Source organism: Salvelinus alpinus, chromosome 8 (assembly GCF_045679555.1).
Source record: "Salvelinus alpinus chromosome 8, SLU_Salpinus.1, whole genome shotgun sequence".
Taxonomy (NCBI): domain Eukaryota; kingdom Metazoa; phylum Chordata; class Actinopteri; order Salmoniformes; family Salmonidae; genus Salvelinus; species Salvelinus alpinus.
In genome coordinates this window covers 21,525,487-21,550,236 of record NC_092093.1, presented here as the reverse complement: position 1 = coordinate 21,550,236, position 24,750 = coordinate 21,525,487, and the positions used below count along the sequence as shown (strand labels likewise).

Below are 24,750 nucleotides of genomic sequence, written 5' to 3'. Positions count from 1 at the left end.
CCGGTTGGTTTGTTTAGCTGTCCACGTGGTTGGCACGCTCTAGCAGCATTCCCAGTGCATGTTCGCACAATACCTCTGTCACTCATCCGCAAAAGTGCACGGCCTTAGTCGGCTGATGTAGAGAGAGATCAACAACCACGAAACAGCGAATGCGCACGTCAGCAGATTCCATTGAAATCGATGTTCGGCCATCTTGTAACATGTTCTCCAATGAATTATATACCTCAGCAGTTTTAACTAAGGCTTTGTTATCAGGTAGATTATAACACACAATCGGTAATCATGATTGTTCAGAGGGCCTCCAATTCACGCTTTATGCACATCCTCCTTGATCCTTCAGCTTCCTTTATACTTACTCACTACAGTGTAATTTGTAAAAAAAAATCTCGCTTTATCTATCCCTTCTCTTTTGCCCCCTCCCTCTCCGTCTCTTTCTTAGCAGGACACATGAACACTGGATTAGTGACTGTCTGAGATAACTGTTCACAGCTTGGGTTGGAGGTGTGGGACCGTCTGACAGAGCGTGTGTGTGTATAAACATGTATGCTAGTGCTTGAGTGAACTCATGTGTCTACAGTAAATCGATGTTGAGGAGTCCACGTTCAGGTGGTGTGTGTATGTTCCTGCATACGTGTGTGTATGTAAGTGTGTGTATTACTGCATGTGCGTGAGAGCAGGAAAGAGTTTGTTGATAAGTGTTGAGAAAACCACTTGCAGCTCATTCAGGGGAGAAGGTTCCAAACAAAGGACTCCCATCACTGGGTTACATCCAGGATCTACAGGCTGCTGTCCTCTACTGCTTTCCAGTCCTTCCTCTTTGTAATAGCTGCACCCTCTCCACAGTCTGTTAGACCATATTCCTCCTCCCCCCCCCCCCATCGTCCCTTCCTTTCTCACCCCCCACTCCTTTCTCCCCCTCTTGCTCTCTGCTGTGGATACATTTCTACTGCATGCCTAGGCCCGGGGGATCATGTGGGGTTAGATAAGGTGGTGTGTGTGCACATGTGAATATTTATTTGAATGGAGGGAGGGGGTCGGTGAGGTTGAGTGAACTGTGCTCTCATTCCGCTCTACATTACTGCCATCTCTGCCAAGTTAGTGCCGAGTAAATTAGCGTATAGAGCAGTTAGAGTATTGACTCTTACCTATCATGGGTGACTCTATGAAGCTCCAGGAGTTGGTCTGAGGGACGTATGACTGTAGTACTCCTGCAGATCGCCCTGCCTCGTTCACCCCTCCAAACACATACACCTTCCCCCCACACACTGTGGCTGCTGCAGAGTGCACCGGCTTGGGGAGCGGAGACACCATCGCCCACTGGTTGGTTATGGTGTCGTACCTACGGAGAGGAGAGAGACAAGGACTGGTTATTGATGGTTCATACCAACACAGAGAGAGGAGAGACACAAAAGACTGGTTAGTGATGGTTAATACCTCATACCAACACAGGGAAGTTTTTACCATTGTTATTTCATCTGCAAGGCCTTTTTCAATATATTTGAAATGTGCATTTAGAAACTTCAATATTGCAATGTGCTAGCTTATGGCCCATGTCTCCTATTTTCTAAATGGTACACACAGCACAACTGCAAAAAAGAGAATATCATTCAGATATACACTACATGGCCAAAAGACACCTGCTTGTCGAACATCTCATTTCAAAATCGTGTGTATTAATATGGAGTTGGTCCCCCTTTGCTGCTATAACAGCCTCCACTCTTCTGGGAAAGGTTTCCACTAGATGTTGGAACATTGCTGCTATAACAGCCTCCACTCTTCTGGGAAAGCTTTCCACTAGATGTTGGAACATTGCTGCTATAACAGCCTCCACTCTTCTGGGAAAGCTTTCCACTAGATGTTGGAACATTGCTGTGGGGACTTGCTTCCATTCAGCCACAAGGGCATTAGAGGTCGGGCACTGATGTTGGGTGATTAGGCCTGGCTCGCAGTCAGCGTTCCAATTCATCCCAAAGGTGTTTGATGGAGTTGAGGTCAGGGCTCTGTGCAGGCCAGTCAAGTTATTCCACACAGATCGACAAACCATTTCTTATGGACCTTGCTTTGTGCATGGGGGCATTGTCATGCTGAAACAGGAAAGGGCCTTCCCCAAACTGTTGCCACAAAGTTGGAGGCACAGAATGATCCATTGTGTGCTGTAGCGTTAATATTTCCCTTCACTGGAACAAAGGGGCCTATCCCGAACCATGAAAAACAGCCCCAGACCATTATTCCTCCTCCACCAAACTTTACAGTTGGCACTATGCATTCGGGCAGGTAGCATTCTCCAGACATCTGCCAAACCCAGATTAGTCTGTTGGACTGCTAGATGGTGAAGTGTGATTCATCACTCCAAAGAACGTGTTTCCACTGCTCCAGAGTCCAATGGCAGCGAGCTTTACACCACTCCAGCCAATGCTTGGCATTACGCTTGGTGATCTTAGGCTTGTGTGCGCGGCTACTCGGCCATGGAACCCCATTTCATGAAGCTCATGACGAACACTTCTTATATTGACGTTGCTTCCAGAGGCATTTTGGTTACTCAGTAGTGAGTGTTACAACCGAGGACAGAATTCTTTACGCGCTTCGCGCTTCAAAACTCGGCGGCCCCATTCTGTGAGCTTGTGTGGCCTAGTACTTTGCGGCTGGAAATCCACTCATTTGAAGGGGTGTCCACATACTTTTGGTCATGCAGTGTAGTATCACAGTGCACAATACTGAGTCCAGGGAGCCAGGCATGAAACACGCAACGGTAGAAGTTAAAGACACTAAGTAATACATTTTCGAACATGACTGCAAAACAAAGGCAACCAGCCATGACGAAACATCTAGCCGACAATGGCAGCTATAGACATTAAAACCATAGTAACTAGGGATGTGCGATATATCGGTGAACATATCAGAATCGGACACTATTAGCTAAAGATGCCAACATCGATATCGGCCCGATGTCTAGTTTAACACCAATGATAAAAACCAATGTCAAAGCTACCGTGCATACCTATATAACGTTGGTACATGATGTAATAACGGCACGCAAAATTCTGCGCTACACGTGCAACACAGCATTCCTAACCTAGCCCACAATGTCTGCTGTATGGATCGAGCAGTCATTTAAAAGAGTAAGAACATTTCAGCGAGACAACTCAAAAGGTGAAATCCATTAAAGCCAAGATAATGGATTTCGTTGCCCTTGACAATCAACCGTTCTATGTCGTGGATGATGTTGGCTTTCGTAGACTGATCGAGCACCGGTACACACTACCAAGTGCACTATTTTTCAGATGTTGCCCTACCGGAGTTACACAGTAATAGCTTCACTGCTATTAGCTTCACGACATACATACTCTGGAACGCCGTTTGGGTCTTTGCATGTCAATAAAGATACAGTAGCACTGTCAAAGCTGTACAAAAGTCTGCAAACAATGTGTTTACAATACCGCGTTGGTATTAGCTTGGTACCTAGCTAGCACCAATACGACTAGCCAGAAAACAAATGCCAAGTAGAAACTGCAGTTATTTTCATTATTCTTAGCAATGATTTAGGAATCCCTGTGAGTAAGTATTAGCTAGGTTGCCACTTGTTAATCGCCTATTGAAACAACTTTCAGTTCATGAAAATAAATAGCTAGCCAGCTACTTAACCCTGTTGCCCAAAGCTAACGTTATAAGCAGCCAGCTAGCTTCATCTGGCTAGTGAGGCTCTACCGGACCGGGTTATGTGTTGTGAAGCTAGCCACAATAAGGATTAGGCACAATAGCGGAATTTGTGGTTTGTCTTCAAAATAAACGTGTCATTGACAGTGATGCAAATGAATACAAATAGTAGAATTATGCTATACTTTTATTTTGAAGGCTAACCGCAAACTATAGCTACTGAAACAGATTATGTTGTGTTATTTGACACGTCAAATTACTGTATTTGACGTGTCAAATAACACAACATAATCTGGATTCGATGTGATAAAGCCTGGATTCGAACTAGGGACTGTAGTGATGTCTCTTGCACTGAGATGCAGTGCCTTAGACCGCTGCGTCCATGTGTATGTGTTAACTATTTAACTGTACTAGAATGCTTAAAAGGCCGCAAAAAAATTTATATCGTTTTTTTGGCAAGGAAAATATCAGATATCGGTAAAAAATGTCATATCGGTGCATCACTAATTGTAACACATGTGAGCTATGACCTCAGTGTCTACTGTTCTGTTGTGTAGTGAGTCAACACTGTTTGGACATCACACTGAGCTCCTGGTAATGACTTCAAGACCAAACCCACCAAGTTGACAAGGGTTGACACCATGACTGTTAGCCCTGTCCATCAGCAAAATATGCGTCTGTTTATGTGTGAGTGTGTGCTTGAGTGCGTGCTTGCTTGAGTGCGTGCGTGCGTGCGTGCGTGCTTGAAGTGCGTGCGTGCGTGCTTGCTTGAAGTGCGTTCGTGCGTGCTTGCTTGAAGTGCGTTCGTGCGTGCTTGCTTGAAGTGCGTTCGTGCGTGCTTGCTTGAAGTGCGTTCGTGCGTGCTTGCTTGAAGTGCGTGCGTGCGTGCATGCTTGAAGTGCGTGCGTGCGTGCATGCTTGAAGTGCGTGCGTGCGTGCATGCTTGAAGTGCGTGCGTGCGTGCATGCTTGAAGTGCGTGCGTGCGTGCATGCTTGAAGTGCGTGCGTGCGTGCTTGCTTGCTTGAAGTGCGTGCGTGCGTGCTTGCTTGCTTGAAGTGCGTGCGTGCGTGCTTGCTTGAAGTGCGTGCGTGCGTGCTTGCTTGAAGTGCGTGCGTGCTTGCTTGAAGTGCGTGCTTGCTTGAAGTGCTTGAGTGCGTGCGTGCTTGAGTGCGTGCGTGCTTGCTTGAAGTGCTTGAGTGCGTGCGTGCGTGCTTGCTTGAGTGCGTGCGTGCTTGCTTGAGTGCGTGCTTGCTTGAGTGCGTGCTTGCTTGAGTGCGTGAGTGCGTGCTTGAAGTGCTTGAGTGCGTGCTTGAAGTGCTTGAGTGCGTGCGTGCTTGCTTGAGTGCGTGCATGCGTGAGTTGTCTATAGTCAATTACAAACCAATTGGTTGGAGGAGTGAAATGCAATCACGTTTCAGATAGCATTAGCTGTGAAAACACATCAATCACGTTTCAGATAGCATTAGCTGTGAAAACACATCAATCACGTTTCAGATAGCATTAGCTGTGAAAACACATCAATCACGTTTCAGATAGCATTAGCTGTGAAAACACATCAATCACGTTTCAGATAGCATTAGCTGTGAAAACACATCAATCACGTTTCAGATAGCATTAGCTGTGAAAACACATCAATCACGTTTCAGATAGCATTAGCTGTGAAAACACATCAATCACGTTTCAGATAGCATTAGCTGTGAAAACACATCAATCACGTTTCAGATAGCATTAGCTGTGAAAACACATCAATCACGTTTCAGATAGCATTAGCTGTGAAAACACAATCACGTTTCAGATAGCATTAGCTGTGAAAACACATCAATCACGTTTCAGATAGCATTAGCTGTGAAAACACATCAATCACGTTTCAGACAGAATTAGCTGTGAAAACACATCAATCACGTTTCAGATAGCATTAGCTGTGAAAACACATCAATCACGTTTCAGATAGCATTAGCTGTGAAAACACATCAATCACGTTTCAGATAGCATTAGCTGTGAAAACACATCAATCACGTTTCAGACAGAATTAGCTGTGAAAACACATCAATCACGTTTGAGACAGAATTAGCTGTGAAAACACATCAATCACGTTTCAGATAGCATTAGCTGTGAAAACACATCAATCACGTTTGAGACAGAATTAGCTGTGAAAACACATCAATCACGTTTGAGACAGAATTAGCTGTGAAAACACATCAATCACGTTTGAGACAGAATTAGCTGTGAAAACACATCAATCACGTTTGAGACAGAATTAGCTGTGAAAACACATCAATCATGCGTTTAGTGATGGTCAATACTGTGGCTGTTGGTGAAGAGAGCCAAGGTCACTTGAGGAGCTATTTACAACACAGAGACAGAATCAGGCCATAGACAAACATTTACTGCAGAAATAAATACTTTTAATTGAAGAATGTGTCAGACTAGTTTGTTTATTATTTACTCCTATTTTCTCTGAAGATTACACATGAAACGAATCCACTGATATCAAACACAAACACTGTTGGAGAGTTGATTTGGGGAATCTAGCTGTCAGTCAACATGATGTTTGGTATGACAGGATAAATAATGTGCGAGTGAATGGATAAAGAGGGACATGGAGGCCTAGTCAGCCTGCTACAGAGAGCAGGCATATTAGATATGGGTCACCATCAAACACACTAATATGCAGGAGTGAAAGTAGATTTAATTTTTTACTGGTAAGAGACACCCAAGTTCTATAGCCTAGGCGGGGTAGTCATAGAATTACATTTCAAATCCCTATTCATTTCATATATGATGTCTGTGAGCCTAATAGCCTAGTCTTTGTCATAACACTTAATATGCAATACCTTTTAACATAAGCAGAGTGTGGGTTTCAAGTTTGGGAAGCTAATTTTCACCATAAACACGCACCTTTATAATAAAGCATTCCACGCATCTGCAGACTTACCTAAGAAAGCCTACTATTCTTAAATGTGATGATTAGATATATTATTTGCCTAAATTTTGACTACCGATCCCTGTTCGCAAAAAGACTATGGGCTGCCTAGGCTATAAGCCTATCAGATATATTTCTTGTTGGCCTTTTATAAACACATTTCATGAAATTCTACTACATGTGAATGGAGACATTAACAATCTTACAATGACAGGGTAGCCTACTCTGCTGACACTGACAAACAGATCAATAAAAACAACGTTGTCTGATCCATATAATGGGCCTACGAAAAGAGGAGACCTGGAGGAGGAAATTATTGTCCAAAAAGAAACAAACAAGTGGCACTGACCCATTGATAAAGACAGTTAACGTGCACACTCACCGGGGATATGACCGATGTTCTCTGCTGGTGCCAATAAGATGAGCTACTGTTGGCTTAATTAAATTGAGAATATTGATACCTAAAAGACAGATTGGAGTCTTTTCATTGTCATATCTTTACAGCAACAGCCATTTGCTTTCTAAACTGTTTTTCCAGGATTGTATTTTTAAAATATTGAGATGTGCCTGGCTGGGTCTCTCTCTTCACTGACAGTCGCAACTCTACAGTCCATTTTGTTTTGCTGTGCCACTGCCCTAAATGCGGGCCCTTCCGACTGTAGGCTATGAGATTTAAAATGATCCAGTTTTTCTTTGTTGTTTAGTTGAACACCCTTTTTCTCCCCAATTTCGTGATTACGATCTTGTCTCATCCCTCAGGAGAGGAGAAAGGTCGTATCATGCATCCTCCTAAACATGACCCGCCAAACCGCACTTCTTAACACCCGTTCGCTTAACACGGAAGCCAGCTGCATCAATGTGTTGGAGGAAACCCCGTTCAACTGAAGACCGGAGTCAGCCTGCAAGCGCCCGGCCCGCAACAAGGAGTAGCTAGAGCGCGATGAGCTAAGTAAAGCCCCAAGGCCAAACCCTCTTCAAACGACGCCACCCTATGGGACTCCCGGTCACGGCCGATAACGACGGGATCAAACCCCAGGCTGTAGTGACGCCGCAACACTGATGCAGTGCCTTAGACTGCTGCGCCACTCGTGAGGCCCACAACTTTTTATTTTTTTATTTTAAAAGCTAATGATCCTCTGTGGACTAAAATTGCTTTTTGGTGTAGTAGCCTCATTTGAATTATTTTATTTATTTATGTATAGACAGGAGTAAGCTAATTAGGCTATATAATTGGCAATTTAATTCAACTTAATTTAGGGAAAGCTTAGCTTCCCTAAATATTAGATAATGGTGTAGTAGCCTATAGTTTTAGGCCCTGAGGCTGCGGTTAGCGTAGGCCCTGAGGCTGCGGGTAGCGTAGGCCCTGAGGCTGCGGGTAGCGTAGGCCCTGAGGCTGCGGGTAGCGTAGGCCCTGAGGCTGCGGGTAGCATAGGCCCTGAGGCTGCGGTTAGCGTAGGCCCTGAGGCTGCGGTTAGCGTAGGCCCTGAGGCTGCGGTTAGCGTAGGCCCTGAGGCTGCGGTTAGCGTAGGCCCTGAGGCTGCGGTTAGCGTAGGCCCTGAGGCTGCGGTTAGCGTAGGCCCTGAGGCTGCGGTTAGCGTAGGCCCTGAGGCTGCGGTTAGCGTAGGCCCTGAGGCTGCGGTTAGCGTAGGCCCTGAGGCTGCGGTTAGCGTAGGCCCTGAGGCTGCGGTTAGGGTAGGCCCTGAGGCTGCGGTTAGGGTAGGCCCTGAGGCTGCGGTTAGGGTAGGCCCTGAGGCTGCGGTTAGGGTAGGCCCTGAGGCTGCGGTTAGGGTAGGCCCTGAGGCTGCGGTTAGGGTAGGCCCTGAGGCTGCGGTTAGGGTAGGCCCTGAGGCTGCGGTTAGGGTAGGCCCTGAGGCTGCGGTTAGGGTAGGCCCTGAGGCTGCGGTTAGGGTAGGCCCTGAGGCTGCGGTTAGGGTAGGCCCTGAGGCTGCGGTTAGGGTAGGCCCTGAGGCTGCGGTTAGGGTAGGCCCTGAGGCTGCGGTTAGGGTAGGCCCTGAGGCTGCGGTTAGGGTAGGCCCTGAGGCTGCGGTTAGGGTAGGCCCTGAGGCTGCGGTTAGGGTAGGCCCTGAGGCTAGAACTGGGTTAGTTCTGGGTTAGAACTGACAGCATTTTAGCATCTTGGGTGTCTGGTAAGAGACACCCAAGTTCTATAGCCTAGGCGGGGTAGTCATAGAATTACATTTCAAATCCCTATTCATTTCATATATGATGTCTGTGAGCCTAATAGCCTAGTCTTTGTCATAACACTTAATATGCAATACCTTTTAACATAAGCAGAGTGTGGGTTTCAAGTTTGGGAAGCTAATTTTCACCATAAACACGCACCTTTATAATAAAGCATTCGGTTAGCATAGGCCCTGAGGCTGCGGTTAGGGTAGGCCCTGAGGCTGCGGTTAGGGTAGGCCCTGAGGCTGCGGTTAGGGTAGGCCCTGAGGCTGCGGTTAGGGTAGGCCCTGAGGCTGCGGTTAGGGTAGGCCCTGAGGCTGCGGTTAGGGTAGGCCCTGAGGCTGCGGTTAGGGTAGGCCCTGAGGCTGCGGTTAGGGTAGGCCCTGAGGCTGCGGTTAGGGTAGGCCCTGAGGCTAGAACTGGGTTAGTTCTGGGTTAGAACTGACAGCATTTTAGCATGCTAGCTACTTCCAGACAACACCTCACTGACCATTTTTCTAACCCTAGCAGAGCTGGTTAGGCTGTTTACATGTTATCTAGAGCATTAGCGACTAACTGTGGTGCGGGCAACAATTGAATTACATGTTTGCCAATGTTTACTGACATGGGTCATTTTCAGCAGGTGCTGTACGTTCATAAATTCATCGGATATTCTGCGCTCTGGCACACAGACGAAAGTGCTATGAAATCTTGCTAGCTAACCAAATGACACCTGCATCTCTGGCTGTAGCCACCGATAAACGATATGAGGGGGAAAAAGTTGGTCACTCACCCATTCCTCCAATGTCATCCTTCCAGCAGCTAGCTAACGTTAGGCTCAGTGTTTTTAGCTTGCTATTTAAATAGATACGCTAGCCTATTAGCCGCGTTATGACTGACTTGTGATCATTAACATTTTTCATTGTATTGACATTCACAGCCTTAGTTACATTTCTTAGTTTTTGTACCAAATATTGTGTCATTGAAACTGAAACAGTGCATTCCGAAGTTGGTTTTGTACCATAAACAGGGAATTTGATCTTTTTTACTGATATTATGATTGTTTGTTTCATATCTGCAAAGTAGTTAAAACACTGTCAGTTCCACTTCAAGCCTTCGTCAGGTAGTCTGTTTATTATTCACCATAACAATAGCAGCCCAGACAGCCTAAAAGTCAGTAAGGCCATGGTGAATGGGGTTTAATAGAGGTTTGCTAGCTAATGGTGTGTCTTATTATCCTTTTCATACACAGACCAAAACCATGGAAAAATAAGAGCCACCTGAAGACAGTCATGATTCCTGCATTTTCAGACCCTGTAACCAAAATACAGCTATCGGGTCTGTGTGAATGGTTCTCGGTTTTAAGCTGCAAACAGACCACATGGTAATATAACACCCCTCCCAATTTTCCAGCTACCCACTGATATGTATTTAAGAGGTATACCTGCAAATAAGTGGTAAATAAATTACTGTTTGAGAAGGGGTCATACAAATATTGCCTTGTTTTTTTTTTACAGGTACCACAACGTCTGTCTGAAATGGGTACCGGTGTGTGTGTTTCCTCTGCGCGCTCCTCTGCACTAGCAGAGACCGTGCTAAGGTCCAGATAATGACTCTCTCAGTCTCAGTTACAGCAGCGATGACAAGATCTTGTATGATATGTCCTGAGGAAAAACAACAGTGATCTGGGACTGGACTCAGACCTAACAAGAGAGTGAAGACAGATGGAAGAGAGAGAGAGGCATCTGTATGGAAGCCTTTCTGCCCATGCCTTCAATCTCCCCACACCTGTATTTCTCTCATGCTGGGTTCAAGTCAGAGCAGTAGTTGTCCCCCTGTGATTTTACTATAAAGACACTCGGATCTTGAGAGCCACAAAACAGCAGTGTGATCACCCACCCCATCATGCTAAATGAGTGTTTCTTTTTGTGTGTTTCTGTATGTCAGATCGTGTTAATTGTCTCATCACAGTGTGAAGGTAGAATCTTACAGTCTCACTTGTGTCCAAGGACTAACTTTAGCTTAAGACACATTGCTAACTAACCGTGTTTCTGACTCATTAATTAGTTGATCAGGAGACCAGGAGGAAGGGAAAAGAACATCCAAGATAGTGATATTACATCCTGTCCTTTTGATTGCCCTGCCAGATGTATTGGAAATAAATATGACCTACTGAATAGACAACACTAGGGTTATTGTCACACTTTGATCCTGTTGGCTTTGATTACATGGTTTAAGTCGCTCCTTAGGAGAAAAACACATTTTATTGTCAAAGTAAACAAGGTCAGTATATACTGTGATCCATGTAGCACCAAACCAGCAGAACACACCAGACACTAACACACACGCATGAACGCACACATGGACAGACAGCTACAAGCAGCACGCACACAAACACACACAGAGCCCAGACACCTTAATCTAATCCCAGACCATCCACAATGGCTCTCCCAAATTTACCCATAATCCCTGAGAATAAACTAATTGACACGCTGCCCTGTACACGGAAGTCTGTCTATATTGATGTGACAGCACACTGGAGACCCTTGCTGCTGCTCTGCATCCTCCGCCAGCCATAACACTCATTTGAAACTGGTGAGAGGGCACCTTGAAACACTGTCAAGAGAGGACTGGAGACGGAGAGTGTGTGTGTCAGAGACAGTATCCCAGTTTAATTGGACGGGGGCGTCAGATAGGACGTGCGACATCAGTGTTGGCTGTGGAGTAAGTTACACCCTAATTACTGATCCTCACTCGGCACGCACACACTAGACCAGAACACACACTTCTTTACTAACCCGTACACTGGAAACCTAAACTTGTCACACTTATGCACACACGCACACTTTGCTATTTCAGACCTGAGACGAGAGATACATGTACCTGAAAAAAGCAGGCAAACACAAACAGTGTCCTCAGCAGTGGTGCCATCCCTCAGTGTCAGAGAGCAGTGAGTGTTTTAAGATCATGTGGCAGCACAGCTTTCCTCTGTAAAGGTCAGTTATCCATCTACAGCAGCAGGAAAGGCCCATTTCCTGGAAGCTCTCAGCCCAGAAGCTACCACACTACCCAGTAGTGCCTAATTAACTACACACATTATTAATGTGTGTCTCTTTCTTCCTTTGGGCTTAGTCTATCCTTTCTTATTTTTCCAGCCTGGAGATATTTCTAATATTCTGTAGAATGTTAAGAGGATAGGAGAGAGAAAGGGGGGACATAGTAAGGGAGAGAGAGAAAGAAATGATTTAGCCTGCTGGTAAAACCTGGAAATCACCCAAACCGACAGCTAGTTGTTCATCAGCCTGGTAAAAGACACGCACACAATGCCTCAACCTTCACATGCATTACTTCCCTTCCTCTCTTATTATGTCCCTCTACCCCTCCACTAATAACTCTCCCCAGGCCCTAACCCTGCCTGTTTCTCTGGCTGTAACCTGGAACCCCAACTACACGAGGGACCGAGCAGGCCTCCCCAGACATCCCTGTTTCATCATCCTCTCCTACCGAAACCTCAGGCACACACGCGCGCATGTTCCATCGTACGCTCCATCTTTCTCACACATACTCCTCAGGCCCTCGCTGTGACAGGGGGGAAGCTGGTGTGTCAGGTATAAGTCAGATAATCTGTCTGTCAGGTATCCTACAGCAGCCCAATACTATATAGAGAGAGAGGTAAAGGAAGAGGGGAGAGAGAGCGGGAGAACGGGAGAGAGAAATGGAGAGAAAGATGGGGGAGAGAGTGAGAAAAATAAAGGGAAAGATTGAGAGGGAGAGGGGGGGTTGAAGGGAGAGACAAGGAGAGAAAGAGGGATGGCTCTTTAGGACCTTCTTCCTCTCTCCCGGCACCGGAGACTAAATCAAAGAGACACAGATAGCCACCATGCAGAGCTGGCAAAGCACAGCCCAGGGTCAACACACACACCCAAAAGAATAGGTTAATAATTAGTGAAGAATGAATGGATGTCAGCTGAATTGGCCTTCATACCAATTTACACAGCAGAGAGGGATGAAAAATAATGAGAAAGGAGAGGGTGAAGAGAGAAAGGGTGAAGGAATAAGAAGTGAGCGAGAGGTGTGATGTGAGTGGAAGAAAGTAAAGAAAGAAGGGTGAGTTAGCAGGAAGGGGTTAGCTGGAGCCCTGACAGCACAGTAGGAGACAGGGTTGTGAAGTTAAGGATTAGCTCTGCAGGGGGGACCTCCACAGCAGGGGGTCTGGAGCTAACTTTACCTCACCACAGAGCTCTGCCGTGGGACTACAGAGGCCCGGACACCCCCCTCTCTTCTCCTAGCTTCAGGCAAAGAAACAGGCACAGGAAAACAGCTCATCAACACGCCACATTAGGAGACGAGAGAGGGGGGGTTTGGGATGCCATGCAGGCGGTTTTCTCAGCACTGAATGGGTACCCCATCAAGGAGCATATGTGTCTATGCCTGTGTATGTGTGTGCATGTATGACTGTTAGTGGGAGTGTGTGTATGGATCATTCATACTTGTATATCTACTGTGTGTGTGTGTGTGTGTGTGTGTGTGTGTGTGTGTGTGTGTGTGTGTGTGTGTGTGTGTGTGTGTGTGTGTGTGTGTGTGTGTGTGGCAAAAGGTGAATGGGAACCTGCGTGTCTGTGTAGAATGGGTTGAATGAGTGGGGGCAGATCTCCCAGTGTGGCTTAACAGCTTCCCCTAGCAGGCAGACAATGGAGAAGATTACAGTCACAACTACTCTATACAGCCAGGCTGAGTACTGAGGAGAGCTTCTATATAACCACTATACAGCCAGGCTGAGTAATGAGAGCTTCTATATAACCACTATACAGCCAGGCTGAGTGCTGAGTGGAGCTTCTATATAACCACTATACAGCCAGGCTGAGTGCTGGGGAGAGCTTCTATATAACCACTATACAGCCAGGCTGAGTAGAGAGCTTCTATATAACCCCTATACAGCCAGGCTGAGGAGAGCTTCTATATAACCACTATACAGCCAGGCTGAGTGCTGAGGAGAGCTTCTATATAACCCCTATACAGCCAGGCTGAGTACTGAGGAGAGCTTCTATATAACCCCTATACAGCCAGGCTGAGTACTGAGGAGAGCTTCTATATAACCACTATACAGCCAGGCTGAGTAATGAGAGATTCTATATAACCCCTATACAGCCAGGCTGAGGAGAGCTTCTATATAACCACTATACAGCCAGGCTGAGTGCTGAGGAGAGCTTCTATATAACCCCTATACAGCCAGGCTGAGTGCTGAGGAGAGCTTCTATATAACCCCTATACAGCCAGGCTGAGTACTGAGGAGAGCTTCTATATAACCCTTATACAGCCAGGCTGAGTACTGAGGAGAGCTTCTATATAACCCCAATACAACCAGGCTGAGTGAAGACTGAGCCTTCTATACAAGGAGAGACAGAGGACAGAGGGACAGGCGTAAACAGCCTAAAAGCTTCCGCATGCTTCGGTTCGGCGAATGAGTTCTCGTATATTCCATTAAAAGACCTTTGCTTGAAAAATGAGATAAAGCAGAAATAGTACCAAAGATTTGTATAACTAAACCAAGACAGACCAGAGCCTGTCGTTTCCAATGAAAGCAAATTAATTAGTGGGTTGAACAAGCAATGAGGTGGGCAGAGCCAAGCACGAGCTAGTGAGAGCCTCCCATTAGGGAATGCCTACTCTGTAAAGTGCACATATGCAATAACTCAATTCACCCTTGCACTTTGGGAAAGGGTAAAGTCTACAAAAAGCAGTCCACTGTTACCATATGGAGATCAAATGTTTCATTAATAAGAAAATTAGCAGAACTTCGGCCAAAATCCATCTCGTTCCATCTTCTCCCATTGTGCTTACTCTAGTCACCATATTTGGTAGTGACTGGAAACGACAAGCGAATGCTTTACATTTATACATAAGGTGAAATATCTGGCTTATTGTTCTGTGATGTTACTGTTCTTCCATCTTGAGACACTTTAGCTAGTATACACTTTCTCAAATTAGTTAGAATGAATCAATCAAGAAATCTGTCATTCATTTTGACATTTTTGTAAAGATCTTAGTCACGCAATTTTACATCTAAGATGTTTGGTGCAGTATTCCTCAAGCGAAAAAATGAAAACGAGTCATCTATCATTGAATGACAAACACTTCATTGAAGAATCCTTACTGTTGACCAATGACCGACGAAGGGGGATGTGTGCACGAACAGCCGACGACCAAAATGAACAAAAACGTAACAAAATGTTGTCATAATATATGCTGTACCGAATGGAAGCCATAACACTTGTTCCCTCAATGGACCATAGAGAACCAAAACAAATACACTTAAGGATGGACGCACACATGAATGTAAGTACACGCACGCACAATGGCTGAATACCTGAATGGCTTTTCCAACCATTAGTTAGTCCCACCTTCAGCTGTGTGTGTGTGTCTAGCTGAATGTGTGAGGATCTCACTGAGTTTGACACAGCGTAGAGAAACATCAGAGCTACGGTCTGTCCTACACTGTACTCTGAAAGATGGGTGATGGCGCAGGGAGAGAAAGAGGAAATGAAAAGGAAAAATAAGCTGTGCAATTTAAATGTACTATGAATAAAGTGCCTCACATTGATGCAAATATCAAACAGAACAAACCGCGCTCTATCCCAATGCTGGAGATGGACATCAAAAAACACCTAGAAGTTTGCAACAGCTTTCCTGAAAAGTTAAATATTTGTATTGTCACGGACCCAGAGGAGAAGGCCACGCCGGAGCAAGGCGCCGGAGCAAGGTCTACCACTCCACAACCACTTCACAATGTATTGGAGAAGGCTGACAATGACAAGGCTGTTTGAGAGAACCACAACTACACATCAGTGCTGCCAACAACATAACTTCCTCACACAGAAGCACAGCTCCCCACACTGGAGGGACACAACTGGAAAACCCTGTACCAGACTAGACACCATATCCCTGTGTCGCTGTATTAAGGTATTGTTAGCTGGGCTGCAGCACAACTGAGGTAAGTAATGTTAACTAATACTGCAATACTGAGTCATGTTGCTAGTTAACAATCTTGATGCAATATTAAGTGGTAATGGAACGTGCCTAGCACAAGCACCTGCCTGTACATAGTGCTCAATAAATAAAATATAACCATTTGAAATTGACACTCCATTAAATCATAATGAATTATTAAATTCATCAAATGTAGCAATATGGCTGTCTAGCAGCTCAACATGTTGGTACACTGTACGTAGTGCTCTTGTAACTCACAAGCGGGTATCTATGGTTACACTATGTACTGAATACTCTGTTGTTCATTTTCTAGTGATAGGGATCTGCCTTGACTATGTCAAGTGAGGCACACAAAAATTAAGTTGGACACCAACACTCCCAGATACAGAACTATCAGAATTTTATCAAGATCATTATCCGCTGCAGACACCTTGGTAGGTTCTTCCTTGGGTCTTCAGCTCCTAATCTACAATGCATTCAGAAAGTATTCAGACCCCTTAATCTAAAATGGATTTAAAATGTTTTTTTCCCCCTCAATCTACACACAATAACCCATTATGACAAAGCAAAAACAGGATTTTAAAAATGTTTGCAGATGTATAAAAAATAATAATTTTAAAACACATTTACATAAATATTCAGACCTTTTGCTCAGTATTTTGTTGAAGCACCTTTGGCAGCAATTGCAGCCTTGAGTCTTCTTGGGTATGACGCTATAAGCTTGGCACGCCTGTATGGAGTGTTTATCCCATTCATCTCTGCAGATCCTCTCAAGCTCTGTCAGGTTAGCTGCACAGCTATTTTCAGGTCTCTCCAGAGATGTTAGATAGGTCTCAAGTCCGGGCTCTGGCTGGGACACTCAAGGACATTCAGAGACTTGTCCCGAAGCAACTCCTGCGTGGTCCTGGCTATGTGCTTAGGGTCATTGTCGTGTGGGAAGGTAAACATTCGCCCCAGACTGAAGTACTGAGTGCTCTGGAGCAGGTTTTCATCAAGGATCTCTCTGTACTTTGCTCTGTTCACCCTCAATCTAGTCTCCCAGTCCCTGCCACTGAAAAACATCCCCACAGCATGATGCTGCCACCACCATGCTTCACCGTAGGGATGGTGCCAGGTTTCCTCCAGACGTGATGCCAGAGAATCTTGTCAGAGTCCTTTAGGTGCCTTTTGGCAAACTCCAATTGGACTGTCATGTGCCTTTTACTGAGTGGTTGCTTCCGTCTTGCCACTCTACCATAAAGGCCTGATTGGTGGAGTGCTGCAGAGATGGTTGTCCTTCTGGAAGGTTCTCCCATCTCCACAGAGATACTCTGGAACTGATCAGTGACCAGCTGGTTCTTTGTCACCTCCCTGACCATGGACCTTCCCGCCTGATTGCTCAGTTTGGCCAGGCAGCCAGCTCTAGGAAGAGTCTTGGTGGTTCCAAACTTCTTCCACTTAAGAATGATGGAGGTCACGGTGTTCTTGGGGACCTTCAATGTTGCAGACATTTTTTGATACCCTTCCAAAGATCTGTGCCTTGACACAATCTTTTCTCAGAGATCTACGGACAATTCCTTCGACCTCATGGCCTGGTTTTTGCTCTGACACGCACTGTCAACTTATACAGACAGGTGTGTGCCTTCCCAAAAACCTGTTTCGCTTTGTCATTATGGGTTATTGTATGTAGATTGATGAGGAGCATGTTTTATTTAATGCATTTTAGAATAAGGCTGTAACGTAACAAAATGTGGAAGGTGTCTGAATACTTTCTGAATGCACTGTATGTGTACTGACTTCAGTCATTCCTAATCCACTAGAGGGGTGTGTAGAATAGCTGTTATAATGTGAGTGAGTCAGAGACAGCTTTCTATAGACTGTTGCTGTGGTCTCCTGCTGGGCTGGTATAAAAAGGTAGCAGCCCTGAGACAGACTGACAGACTGATTGAGGACATAATTGTGAATGTAGGAGAATTTCACGGTTAAGATCCGTGAAACCAAGAGCAAGATAGACGGCCAGGCCACAAATTAGGAGGCAGGGCAGGCTGGAGGCAACAAGGCTAAGGCCTTGACAGAGATGGAAACGTGTAGACACGTGCACACACAGACGCCTGTAAACAAACCTCAATCAGCCGTGCCAATCAGTGCCTAAGTGGGCAAATCAACTGTGGCTGCAGAGCTTCAGGGCAGAGGCCCAGTCAGTCAGGCTGCTGCTGGGCATACTGCACACTGAACCAGCCACGCACACACCTGACATCACACATCACTATAGGGCAATTCCATGAGTAACAGATTTATGCCGAAACTCAGATTTCCCACTTTAAAATGTATGTCAAACAAAAACCAATGATTGCAAAGTTAAAAACCAAACAACTATTTCCTCTGGAAATTGTACAGCATTCTGTTACTGTGGAATTGTCCTATATATCAAACAGATGGATAGGCCGCTGACAAAAATGCAACAAAATGGCATCTTACAAAATAACGCTATGAAGAGCCAAAATATGGACCATGGATGGAGAGCTGGCGAAGGACAAAAGACAGAAATGTTGGTAAAGTTTCACGTTTTTAAATGTGTCTTGCACAAGTACAGTGAAATGCCTTTCTTGCGTACTCTAAACACAAAAATGCAGTAATCCATGACAATGTAAAACAAAAAAATAACAAAAACAGACAAAATAAAAAGCATAGTAAACTCAGCAAAAAAAGAAACGACTTCTCACTGTCAACTGCATTTATTTTCAGAAAACTTAACGTGTAAATATTTGTATGAACATAAGATTCAACAAACTGAACAAGTTCCACAGACATGTGAGTAACAGAAATTTAATGTGAATGTGCCCCTAAACAAAGGGGAGGGGGGTCAAAATCAAAAGTAACAGTCTGTATCTGGTGTGGCCACCAGCTGCATTAAGTACTGCAGTGCATCTCCTCCTCATGGACTGCACCAGATTTACCAGTTCTTGCTGTGAGATGTTACCCCACTCTTCCACCAAGGCACCTGCAAGTTGGGGGGGGGAATGGCCCTAGCCCTCACCCTCTGATCCAACAGGTCCCAGACGTGCTCAACTGGATTGAGATCCGGGCTCTTCGCAGGCCATGGCAGAACACTGATATTCCTGTCTTGCAGGAAATCACGCAAAGATCGAGCAGTATGGCTGGTGGCATTGTCATGCTGGAGTGTCATGTCAGGATCAGCCTGCAGGAAGGGTACCACATGAGGGAGGAGGATGTCTTCCTTGTAATGCACAGCGTTGAGATTGCCTGCAATGACAACAAGCTCAGTCCGATGATGCTGTGACACACCGCCCCAGACCATGAAGGACCGTCCACCTCCAAATCGATCCCACTCCAGAGTACAGGCCTCGGTGTAACGCTCATTCCTTCAACGATAAACGCGAATCCGACCATCACCCCTGGTTAGACAAAACCGCGACTCGTCAGTGAAGAGCACTTTTTGCCAGTCCTGTCTGGTCCAGCGACGGTGGGTTTGTGCCCATAGGTGACGTTGTTGCCAGTGATGTCTGGTGAGGACCTGCCTTGCAACAGGCCTACAAGCCCTCAGTCCAGCCTCTCTCAGCCTATTGCGGACAGTCTGAGCACTGATGGAGGGATTGTGCGTACCTGGTGTAACTCGGGCAGTTGTTGCCATCCTGTACCGGTCCTGCAGGTGTGATGTTCGGATGTACCGATCCTGTGCAGGTGTTGTTACACGTGGTCTGCCACTGCGACGGCAATCAGCTGTCCGTCCTGTCTCCCTGTAGCGCTGTCTTAGGAGTCTCACAGTACAGACACCGCAATCTATTGCCCTGGCCACATCTGCAGTCCTCATTCCAGCATACCTAAGTCACGTTCACGGAGATAAGCAGGGACCCTGGGCATCTTTCTTTTGATGTTTTTCCAGAGTCAGTAGAAAGGCTTCTTTAGTGTCCTAAGTTTATACATAACTGACCTTAATTGCCTACTGTCTGTAAGCTGTTAGTGTCTTAATGGCCGTTCCACAGGTGCATGTTCATTAAGTTCATTGACAAGCATGGGAAACAGTGTTTAAACCCTTTACAAAAAAGATCTGTGAAGTTATTTGGATTTTTACGAATTATCTCTGAAAGACAGGGTCCTGAAAAAAGGAAGTTTCTTTTTTGGCTGAGTTTATATACAGTAACATATTTACAATGTGCAGGGATACTGGATTGATAGAGGTAGATATGTACAGTGGTAAGTTGACTAGGCATCAGGATATATGATAAACAGAGTTGCAGCGGTATACGTGGATGGGGGCGTGCTCGCCACCTTGTAGTCCACTATCAGCTACTTGTCCTTACTGACGTTGAGGGAGAGGTTGTTGTTCGGGCACCACACTGCCAGGTCACGGACCTCCTCCCTATAGGCCACGTATCAAACTCATTCCTCGGAGGGCTGAGTGTCTGCGGGTTTACGCTCCACCTTTGTTTTTGATTTATGAATTAAGGTCACTAATTAGTAAGTAACTCCCCACCTGGTTGTCTAGGTCTTAATTGAAAAGAAAAAACAAAAACCTGCAGACACTAGGCCCTCCATGGAATGAGTTTGACACCCCTGCTGTAGGCTGTCTCATCGTCGCCGGTGATCGGGCCTCTGATCGTCTTGCCGGAAAACTTGGTGTTAGTGGCGCATGTCCACACAGTCGTGAGTAAACAGGGAATACAGGAGGGGACTAAGCGCACACCCCTGTGTTAAGGGTCAGTGTGGCAGAGGTGATGTTGCCTACCCTCACCACCTGGGGTTGGCCTGTCAGGAAGTCCAGGATCCAGTTGGAGAGGGAGGTGTTCAGTCCCAGGAACCTAAGCTTGGTGATGAGCTTGGAGGGGAGTATGGTGTTCGGATCCAGTTGGAGAGGGAGGTGTTCAGGCCCAGGATCCTAAGCTTGGTGATGAGCTTGGAGGGGAGTATGGTGTTGAACGCTGAGATGTAGTCAATGAACAGCATTCTCACAAAGGTATTCCTCTTATTTAGGTGGGTGAGGACAATGTTGAGTGCAATTGAGATTGTGTCGTCTATGGATCTGTTGGGGCGGTATGCAAATCAGATTGGGTCTAGGGTGTCTGGGATGGAGTTGACGTGTGCCATAACCAGCCTCGCAAGCACAACATGTGGGAGTTATTTAATTTTACTGACGGATGGCCACCACCAGACAGACCTACTGTACATGTCAAGGTTTCCGTTCGCTGGTAATAACTGGCTTTGTCACTACAAAAATGTAAATGCCGATAAATAAAATTTGGTGCCTGTCTATTGTCCCGGGGAACAAAAAATCCCATTGCGAAATAGTGCCAACTGTCAAGTTTGGTGGAGGAGGAATAATGGTCTAGGGCTGATTTTCATGGTTCGGGCTAGGCCCCTTCCTTGCAGTGAAGGGAAATCTTAACACTACAGCATACAATGATGTTTTAGACGATTCTATATTTTTTACTGGTCCCACGTGGGAATCAAACCCACAACCCTGGCGTTGCAAGCGCCATGCTCTACTAACTAAGCCACACAGGACATTCTGTGCTTCCAACTTTGTGGCAACAGTTTGGGGAAGGCATAAAGTGAGGTCCATACAGAGATTGGTGTGGAAGAACTTGACTGGTCTGCAGAGACCTGACCTCAACACCATCAAACACCTTTGGGATGAATTGGAATGCCGACTGCAAGCCAGGCCTAATCGCTCAACATCAGTGCCCAACCTCACTAATGGTAGTATGGAACCAAGTCCCCGCAGCAATGTTCCAACATGTAGTGGAAAGCCTTCCCCGAAGAGTGGAGGCTGTTATAGCAGCAAAGGGGGGGACCAACTCCATATTAATTCCCAAATTTCAGATATGTTCGGTAAATTAAAATGCTGCCGGTCAAATGTCGGGCACCACATTTTCATAACGGAAACCCCGGTACACCAACAGACAGACTTACTGTACTACCAACCCCGGTACACCAACAGACAGACTTACTGTACTACCATATGTCCAGCTAGAGAGCAAATGAAAGACCACCTGTGAGACGGCAGTGAGAAATCTTTAGAGCTGAGGTTAAAGTCCTGTCATGTTTTAATGCTGTTTTGATGAGAAATCAGCTGGCCCAGCCATACTGGAAGGATATTACTATATTATAAATGGCTTAACAACACTGGGTGTGTAAATGGCTGAGTGTGTGTGCGTGCGGGAGTATAAATATCCCTCATTTCATCCACCAATATTTCAACCACTCAGATAAAACACTCCTGCTGTTTCTGTACACCCATTAGTGGTTCATAGTATTCTGTTGAACCCCTTACACATAGTTTCCCCTCTACCACTGCTTTCCCGGTTCATCTGAGTGCCCCGATAACAGACAGAACCTTTTGACAGTTTCAGACAGAGAAAGTTGTAGATAATGGACACTGGCTGAGGGTCTCCGAACACACACGTCACTGCTTTGTTTGGCTGTAAACGCTAAGATACACTGCTAGGTCTGTAATTACGAGCTGCGACTGGAGGCAGAGGAATCAAATGCGTTTCCATTACAGGGCTCAGTATTCCAGCCAGCCAGCCTTAATGACACAGCATGGCAGCGTTACGGAGACATATCAAATTAGATGATTCCATTTGAGGGATCGATGTTACATGGAGAGAGTGTCGGTGTGTGTGTGTTGTTGCGTTGAGAGCGGCTTCACAGTGTGTGTGTGTGTGTGTGTGTGTGTGTGTGTGTGTGTGTGTGTGTGTGTGTGTGTGTCATTGCATTGAGAAAGGCTTGGGAGATCCATTCAGTTCTGTAATGAGCAGCAGCAGTCTGTTCCATTACATTCTGTAATGTTATTTTGATTGCTCAATTTAATCTCCCCAGCCCAGCATCAAGACCGTGTGTGGAGAGCAGCAGAAGATAAAGCCATTTTACCACTGCCATTCACATCTCCTCATAGGCCCTTCAGTCTCATTGTTGCACTGCCGTGGATGGAAGTCTTGCTTTCTGATCAAAGGGATTTTACCCACTAATCAATAATCAAGTTTGACATTAAACTGTCCTTTACAGCTCAGGACAGTTACACACACAGGGATATACAGACAATAGCCATCCTTCTGGCTATTGGGACATCTATGCACAAGGGACATCTATGCACAAGGGACATCTATGCACAAGGGACATCTATGCACAAGGCTCTATTGAAAAAGCTAGTCGATGTAACCTAACATACAAGACACTTCATGAAATAACTTCAATATAAGTATAGCCAACAGAGCACCTGCAAACATGTTTCCATTACTGCTACACTAGCAGCATCCAAAGCTCAAGCCACTATCAGTTGTTTCCACTCCAGACACGTGTCAGTGTTCTACCTCTCTACATGGTCCAGGTTTCCTGACACACCCAGACCTCCGATGGTATAGAGTTTCCCATCGTAGACCAGACTGTTGTGTCTGCAGCGAGGCACCGTCATACGGGACATCAGATTCCAGTTGTCCAATAGAGACATGTAGCACCACACATCAGCTACCATCACCCCCGACTCTGTCCCACCTGAAACACACACATAAAATACACACGTCAGCTACCATCACCCCCGACTCTGTCCCACCTGAAACACACACATAAAATACACACGTCAGCTACCATCACCCCCGACTCTGTCCCACCTGAAACACACACATAAAATACACACGTCAGCTACCATCACCCCCGACTCTGTCCCACCTGAAACACACACATAAAATACACACGTCAGCTACCATCACCCCCGACTCTGTCCCACCTGAAACACACACATAAAATACACACGTCAGCTACCATCACCCCCGACTCTGTCCCACCTGAAACACACACATAAAATACACACGTCAGCTACCATCACCCCCGACTCTGTCCCACCTGAAACACACACATAAAATACACACGTCAGCTACCATCACCCCCGACTCTGTCCCACCTGAAACACACACATAAAATACACACATCAGCTACCATCACCCCCGACTCTGTCCCACCTGAAACACACACATAAAATACACACGTCAGCTACCATCACCCCCGACTCTGTCCCACCTGAAACACACACATAAAATACACACGTCAGCTACCATCACCCCCGACTCTGTCCCACCTGAAACACACACATAAAATACACACGTCAGCTACCATCACCCCCGACTCTGTCCCACCTGAAACACACACATAAAATACACACGTCAGTTACCATCATCCCCGACTCTGTCCCACTTGAAACACACACACACTCGTCAGCTACCATCACACCGACTAACAGACTAAATAAAATGCATATACAATTTAACCAATGTTAAAAATATCCAAATCGATTATTTTTTTTACTGGTTTACAATAAGTCATTTTGGAATCGTTATGACCTGGGGGCAAATGTAACAAGGCACCACCAAGACACCATGCCTGTATATTCACCCTTATTTCTACCCCTCACTGTTACAATGCATTACCTAGCTAGGTATGAAAGCAGCAAACAGAGTGGACATTCAATCCATTATCTGGAGGAACACAGAGTCCTCAGCCCTGGTTAGTACTACTGCACACTGATGATGTCCCCACTGAGCGCCTGCCTCCCAACAGACACACACAGGCCAGGTCCATGGGAAATGAGAGAGGGGAGAAAATTCTCTCAGCGTTTCTAGTGTTCTGTTTCACAGTCCAACATAAAGGTCTACCTCTGTATAGGAGATGTACACAAATGGAGACTGGACGAGAACAGAGACCTCTGGAGGAATATAGTACAGAGAACAGAGACCTCTGGAGGAATATAGTACAGAGGACAGAACAGAGACCTCTGGAGGAATATAGTACGGCGGACAGAACAGAGACCTCTGGAGGAATATAGTACGGCGGACAGAACAGAGACCTCTGGAGGAATATAGTACGGCGGACAGAACAGAGACCTCTGGAGGAATATAGTACAGAGGACAGAGACCTCTGGAGGAATATAGTACAGAGGACAGAGACCTCTGGAGGAATATAGGGGAACAATAATATGAAGATCATTTTAAAGCTTTACACTGGATGTATGGATAAACAGATATAGTGTATG

General features: G+C 45.8%; 1 protein-coding gene across 3 annotated transcripts in view; it reads right to left on the bottom strand.

The window, feature by feature from the left end:
• Positions 1-24,750, bottom strand: part of LOC139582718 (kelch-like protein 29) — a 341,969-nt gene that overhangs the window by 6,498 nt on the left and 310,721 nt on the right. For all 3 annotated transcript variants that reach the window (XM_071412971.1, XM_071412973.1, XM_071412974.1), the window contains 2 exons: positions 23,039-23,219; positions 1,146-1,339 (listed from right to left, as the gene is read on the bottom strand). In XM_071412971.1, coding sequence (XP_071269072.1) covers positions 1,146-1,339; positions 23,039-23,219 — 375 coding nt within the window. The remainder of the gene's footprint in view (positions 1-1,145; positions 1,340-23,038; positions 23,220-24,750) is intronic.